Source organism: Lotus japonicus, chromosome 6 (genome assembly GCF_012489685.1).
Source record: "Lotus japonicus ecotype B-129 chromosome 6, LjGifu_v1.2".
NCBI classification, from domain to species: Eukaryota; Viridiplantae; Streptophyta; class Magnoliopsida; order Fabales; family Fabaceae; genus Lotus; species Lotus japonicus.
In genome coordinates this window covers 10,098,840-10,106,218 of record NC_080046.1, presented here as the reverse complement: position 1 = coordinate 10,106,218, position 7,379 = coordinate 10,098,840, and the positions used below count along the sequence as shown (strand labels likewise).

At 36.0% G+C, this 7,379-nt stretch overlaps 1 protein-coding gene across 1 annotated transcript; it reads right to left on the bottom strand.

Annotated features, from left to right (window-relative positions):
- Positions 1-5,210: 5,210 nt before the first annotated feature.
- On the bottom strand, positions 5,211-7,032 carry LOC130726378 (GDSL esterase/lipase At1g71250-like). Its single transcript, XM_057577639.1, has 5 exons — positions 6,759-7,032; positions 6,484-6,611; positions 5,933-6,175; positions 5,526-5,781; positions 5,211-5,431 (listed from the first exon to the last, which is right to left on the bottom strand). Exons 1-5 carry the CDS (start codon positions 7,018-7,020, stop codon positions 5,211-5,213), a joined length of 1,110 nt encoding a protein of 369 aa, XP_057433622.1. The 5' UTR covers positions 7,021-7,032.
- Between the last annotated feature and the right edge of the window lie 347 nt (positions 7,033-7,379).

The following is a 7,379-nucleotide window of genomic DNA, read 5'->3' as shown; positions in this document are numbered from 1 at the left end:
AATTATCAGTTTTTTCCATTTCAAATTGCACATTTGCTCCTTGATCTTTCACCTATGTGCAATTTGTCTCCCCCGTGTTTTAAACGAGCGAATTTACTCCCTCATGTCCTAATATGTGAAAATTAAGTCCATCCGTTAGTGTGTCGTTAAACATTTAACGGAGGTTGCTTACATGGCCTGCTATTTACACACTTTTGCTATTTGCACCTTTTTTATATACAAAAAAACTTAAAATAATGAAATTAAAAAACAATGGAATCCAAAAAAACAAAATAAACTAAATTAGAAGTTGTATCATGTTTATCTCTCCATCTTCACCAGGATTTCACCATCAACACCTCCAATACCAACCGTCTTCACCATTGATGTTTCTGGGCCGAGGAGGCACAACGAGAGATGAAACAATGCAGATCTAACCTTTCTTGGTCGAGGTTCCCTTGAACCTTGGACTCTCAAGGTTCTGTTGATGTATTTGGATCGAGGAAGCTCCAGTGAGAGAGATGAAGCGATGCAGATCTATGGAGGAGAAGAGTAAAGGCTACGTTGATGGGTACGAAGGAGGCATATTCGAAGATGAAGGATTTTTGGGTAATTGCTTCAATATTCTCATCACTCACTCTTTCCCGCTCTCAATTTCCTCTCTTGTTCTGGGTCTTTTAGCGTAGAGGGTTGGGCCGATTGTTTTTGTGAGTGGTGAATCTGATGGTCTGGGTGAAGATGGTGCTCGAGGGATTTTGAGGAATGATGGAAGAAGAAGGAAGAACACAGGACGAAGAATATCTTGTGATAAGGAGGAGAAAATAGAATTTAAAATTAAAATGATAATTATTTCACTAATTAATCTCATTTGATTACTAAACCTTAATAATTTAAATTTTATTAATAATATTATTAAGACAATGTGGCAACAAAGTGGCAAAAATGTTAGACACATGTTTATTGAATGTCAGATAAGCCAGTTTCGTTAGTTGTTTAACGGCACACTAATGGAAAGTCCAATTTTCACATCTTGGAACATGGGGGAGTAAATTCGCATGGGGGAGGCAAATTGCACATAGATAAAAGATTAGGGAGCAAATGTGCAACTAAGCCTGATATCTAAACAATCACGAGCAAGAATCATGAGTCAACCAAAAGGTGGATAAATGCATATGATCACCCTTGGATATATGTATATGATCACCCTTTGATTGAACCCTGGGTTAGCGATATCTAGACCACATGAACGCATATAGGAAATAGGCATCGGGATATTAAATAAAGAATAAGCAAAGACAAATTAAGCCTCCAATAATTTTCCAACACGAAGGAAATCCTCATGGTTTAGCATGCTGGCTAATAAATGAAAATAAGAGAATACTTATTGTGCTCCGCTAGGCGAGAGAGATCAAGAAGAGGCTTCTGATATGACTTCAATTGAGGAAGATGAAGAATAACTGATTCCAGAAGATAATGCAACCACTAAGGGTTACAAACACCCATATCTATCATCTCTTTCACCCCTCTCCTCGCCTAAGTAAATAGATGCCCTTTGAATCACATGTTAGACAAGCCAAAAGAGAGAAGACAAGACTAAAAAACGTTACATAACACCAACTTTCAAGTTAGAATCGCAAGCTTTTTCAGAAGCTTTCAGATAAGCATTGAAGAAGTCCCCCAAAACAAGCCTAGTGTACCTTATACTAGGAATAAGATCGGGGAGGTTATCCCAGAGAATAGAGCATAGGGGAGCTTGAGGAAATTTGAGGACACCCTTTGTAGCAACTCTCATGCTATTCCAATTGATAAAATAATCATCATAAAAAAGGGTGTCCTCATATGAGGTTATCCCACAAACAAAAGTGACAATGACTTCTTGAGAGCCGGCAATGAACTTGACCTTGGTATGAAAAAAATGCTAATGAGAAACAAGAATCTGAATATCTAACACATTTGTATGCCAAATGATCCAAATACCACTAAAGAAACCCACAAAAATCTCCACATGAAAACCTTGGAAATCAAGCTTCCTGATAATAGACAACTCCCTAGCACCACTTACACGAGGTTTTAGGAGAGAAAGGAAAGATACATTATGTCTTGTAACATGGTCCTTAATTAATGAAGAAACGCCCTTTGTAGCAACTCCCATGCTATTCCAATTGATAAAATAATCATCATAAAATATATAGAAGAGGAGAAGGGCAAAAGATAACATTATTTTGTTATATTAAAAGAGACAGGTGAAAGACTCTTTTCTCTCCCCCCTTTAGACAACGTTCAGGGAAATAGACCTAAGACTACTTGGTGGTGAAAGACTATTAATCATTTTTTCCACCTTGCAGCCCTTTTTAGTGCTCAAGATGGCACCAATGTGACAGGTTGCTTGGCTTCACGGGATATACTAACCAAGCCTAATGTGCGTGCATGAGGGACTACGTACTAACTCATCATGATTCTTCTTATAGAGTATCTTTCCTCCCGAGCTAGGGTTAGCATGATTTAGATCACATACAAGCTGGTCCTGGCCTTGGTTTCCAGTTCAAAAGGTTTGTACAATTATTGGTATCCCTTGACAATCATTGTTGGTTCCTCAACAATAATTTTTGAATCCTCTTCCCTTAGTATCTTATTATTCCCATCATAATTGAATTCGGGAATATTTATGCCTTGCCAAAAAATTTAGGTCCTTATGTTTCAGCCCTGTCCAATATTTCGCCACCCCTTGATTTAGGGGAAATCTTTAAAGACATCAAACTCTTTGTTCCCTTCCTAATTCCATGAATTATTCTTGCTTGATTTGGTCATAACGTTCCCGTCATTTATGAGCGCATTAAAACGCAATCTTGATTTCAAATTCAAAACTTTCCTATTATGGGCTCCCATAATTGACGTCATTCATTTCTTCTTCCTTTTCTTCCAATTGGTGATCATCCACTTTTCGAACGGTTGAGCGTTCTCCATGGGATGTGGTTGTTGCGGTTGCTCTACCATACTAGAATTGTCTCACTTCCTATAGGTTTGATTATCAAATGACAACCCTCAACTCTATGTCCCAACCTACCATGGTGGAAGAAAATTTAGCTCAGCCCCTCGTATTCGACTTTGTACGTAAGATCATACAATGAAAATTTGGCAACTAGAGTTTTGCGCAGGTCTACTTCCTCCCATATTTTGGTAACCCTCTTCTTAGTACCTGTCATTGATAACTCATTATCCTGCTTCGTTCTCTAAGTATGCTCGTCAACTTTGACCATCATTCCCAATCGTCCATAGATAATGTTTGCCATGGAATTCAATTCGAAGACTCATGATATGAACCCAGGCAGCTACTTTCCTTAGCTCTCCTTTTGCAAGGATGAACTCTCCCTTCCATAGTCGAATAACTAGGCAATGCCCTAGAACAAACTAGGACCTCCATCAAATACATTCTTGTAATCAAATGAATTTTTGAACCGAACAATGAAGAACTCACGGTTCATGTCAATAACTTCAATCTCCCTGGTAGGCTGCAAAAGTCTTACCGGTCTACCCTTTAGAAAACTACACCCTAGTCTTTTTCCTATAAGCTTCACAATTATAGTTTTCCTTTCCTCCGGGCTCGTCCTCCGTGTATGATCTTGATTTTTTCAGTGGTTTCTCATCTTCTAAGTCAACGTCTCTTCCATTTATGCCAGATCAAATTCTAGATGGATAAATGCTTCCTTACTAGTTGATGTTCAAAGGTAGAAATACCAACCCTTAGTGTCATGTTTTATTTCTCATCCTTGGGCTAGATGTTTTTCTTTGAACGTGCTCCGGTTGAGAAGATCAAGCTCTTTCAGTAACAAATTGTCATTGCCCCCGCTCATATATCCCTTAGAGACCCTGGAAGAGGAGGGTTAGATTTAAAACCCCAAGGACTAGATTTGACACCCCACTTTAAAGTGGGGAAAATACCAATTTCACCCTAACCGTAATATTTTCGGGAAATCAATTCCCGAAATATTTCGAAAATTGAGTTCTCGCATGTTATCATCTTGGGGTGTGAAGCTTTGGAATTTTAATTCCCGAAATAATTCAGAATTTTATTTCCTGAATAACCTCTATTTGTTAAAATAACATCTTTCTTCCTCTTATGTGTCAATGGAAACTCAGCTGGAGATTCCGAAATGGAACTTGCAAAGGAAAAAGAGAGGCAGAAGATTTCCATGGAATTAAAATCTAGAGTATAATTTGTTTAGAAATGGGACTCTCTCTCTCTGGTACCTCATTTGCCTTAGTTCTATTCTCCCCATTAGTTTTCTGAAAAGATGAATTGGCCGACAATGAAAACCACAACAATGACTGTGGACCAAACATGAAATTAATTGTCCACCCCTGACTGTGGTGTTGCTTCAGCTGAGTTTTTCCATGGAAATCTTCTGTAAATGCTTCTCTTTCCTTTGCAAGTCCCATTTCGGAATTTTAAAACTGTAAAAATAACGTCTATTCGGGAATTAAAATTCTGAACTTCACAAACCAGGGTTAAATTGGTTTTTTCCCCGCTTTAACGTGGGGTGCCAAATCCAGTCCTTGAGGTGTTAAATCTAATTCCCCTAGAACCATGGTGCTACTAATGTTTTAGAGTTATATTAGATTTAATGTATGCTATGTTTGGTTCGATCAATAACATCTTTGAGTCAACAAATAAGTTACCTAACTTAACATGCTCGTAGGAAGTGACATTTATTATTTATACTTTGATAATATTTCAAAGTCTTTTTCCATCTTTTTTTGTCTTATGGTTATCCCCCATCAGAGCCAATTCATTTCATCTCCTTAGGTGAAGTATCTAAAATTAATATTTCGTTATCAACTTATAAATTCACATACCTCTTGTAGCAATATAATCTTTGAAGGGAAAAGAAAATAAAAAGGTTTAAAAATGACAAAGCATTCAGAAAACCTTATTATCATCAATGGTTATAATTAAACTTTTTAAATTATAATTATGTTTTAGTTGAAGTGATACTAAAAATAGGTAAATATCACTATTGTTAGACATGATTTATTTTAACAGTTTTATTCTCCTAAACTTAAATATACATATATTTCTAAAATAATTATTTAATAAAGCATACACTTATATTCATTACTATATAATATATATATAATTATATATAAATGATTTAATACTCAATCACGACTTGTTTACTTTTAATTTGGTGTATTCATTTCATAAATGTAACAATAATACATTAAATAATACATTAATGGAGAGCCATTTGTTTGATATTGATTGGATATGAATCTTCGGGTGGACCATTATGAGCTCTCCAAGCAAGAACATATGCTACTGATTCTGTTGGGTGAAAGGCATCCCAAAAGACATATTGGTTTCTGAGTAAACATGGAAATTGAAGAGGGAGGCATGATATTTGCCCACGATATATTCCAATTCCACAACATGCTCTATCAACAATTGTGAGCGCTGCAAAAGGAAAAAAACTACCATTTGTTTAAACTCATCAACTCCATTTTTATACATTTCATAAAATTATTGAGAATGAATTAGTAAATCTTACAGTACGCATTCGGGTTGTTTATGATATCCCCCAGTACATGAAAAGAGTTACCATATACAAATATGGCATCCGGATGGTTTTTGTTCAATTGGTCCACTGTTGATCTAAGCCCTTCATTGAATGGTCCCACCATCTGATTTACCGAGTCGACACAATTTCCTGGTGGGGCTAATCCCCTAGCTCTTTGATTAGGGGTGCAACCAAGTGGTCCAATTCCGGCTAAGAAGAACTTCCTTAATCCGAAGTTATATAATGTCTGCAATAGAGTATACTTGAAATCAATTTGATATATAATAAATTCAAATGCAACTTCAAACTCTTAAAATAAGGAGAAGATGAAGGAAATACGTGATAGACCGGAGATTTTATATGCACATATATAACAAGATAAGAAAGAAAAAATTTACCATAATCTTTTGCATATAGTTGTTTACAAGAAGTTTGCCAAATTCTTGGGTCGTATAATTGACACTTGTGGTGTACAATTCTGGCATGAGATAGTTGTTGATGTAGTCATTGTTTCCAGCGACCATAATTGTTATAGACTTGGCTAAGTACTGACTCAATGTACTTGCATTCATCATTGTTTTGTACTTACTCAATACGTCATTAAAGTTCAAGACTTGCTGGCTCAAGCTATATCGTTCACCCTGCATGATAATAAATATTCTTTTAGATATCATAAATAAATAAAACATTTCAAATTTATTTGGAAAAATAATAATGAACTCTTCTATTAACGTAAACAAAATATAAAATAAGATATCTAATTAGCTATTGGTAGCACTTGTTGGGGGAGCAACATCTTATTCTCTTCGTGAGAAGTTGCGTATTGGAGAAGCATTCAGAATAGGCTCTCCTTCAATAGTAAATGTATGTCTATATTTCATAGAAGTTCTAATGTTTGTTAGACGTAAACTATTTTTTTAAGAATAATTGAGGCAAGTGTATAGAGTACATAGTGTCTTCCAGACTCATCAAGAATGCCACCAGAAGCTGATGCAAAATTAACTCCATTGAGTATTCCAGATCCAACAGAGGAGAGATCTGCAAAAGGTGGAGGAGAAGGGACATCCAAAAACTCTCCTGCAGAGATGAAAGTTATGAATTTAGAGAGAAGGAAGATCTATGTTGTGTCCAATCCAACATAGTAAATCATTACAATTAAACAAAGAGAAAAAGAAGTCCTTATTGATGTATAGTCATGGTAACAGTAAAAAAAGGATCATTTACCAATGAAGTCAATGAGAGATTTTCCATTAGAAAATCTTCCAGTAGAACCATTGCTGAAGTCGATACCGTAAGGAAAGAAATTTGCCTTTGCCATGGAGTTTAGGAAGTTATTGTTTCCTACATCAACTGAAGAATCTCCAAAAACAAACAAAGCTGGAACGCTAGATGACTCTGAGTTCACTTTTTCCATCCCATTCAAGCAAAGTAGTAATACAAGAATCATTGTTGCAGTTCTCACATACTCTAGTCTACCCATGTCCATTATTTGGTGAATTATGAAAATGTTGAAGCAAAGCTATATGTTATTGTAAAATTTGGAGTACATATATATATAGAGAGAGGTGTTGAAGTTGAAATTCGAATTCACTTTTCTCGTGATTTTGCTTACTCTTCCTTATCACTCTTTTCTGCCTTCTCCTTTGCTTGCTACATGAGTTTTTGAGTGGGATATCCTCACTTCTCATGTGTGTTACACATCATAAAGGTTCCATGTATCCACTAGAAATCCTGCTCTTCCTTATCCCTATTTCCTGCCTTCATCTTTTCTGGCTATATGAGTTTTCGTGTGTAATATCCTCACTTCTCATGTGTGTTACACGTCATAAAGGTTCAATGAATCCA

What these genes read in the sequence shown, in the direction of transcription:
- LOC130726378 (XM_057577639.1), bottom strand. Translation starts at nt 7,020, where the DNA reads ATGGACATGGGTAGACTAGAGTATGTGAGAACTGCAACAATGATTCTT. An exon ending in ATCTCTCATTGACTTCATTG is followed by an intron (nt 6,612 to 6,758) that starts GTAAATGATCCT and finishes TCATCTCTGCAG; the next exon opens with GAGAGTTTTTGGATGTCCCT. An exon ending in ATGAGTCTGGAAGACACTAT is followed by an intron (nt 6,176 to 6,483) that starts GTACTCTATACA and finishes ATTATCATGCAG; the next exon opens with GGTGAACGATATAGCTTGAG.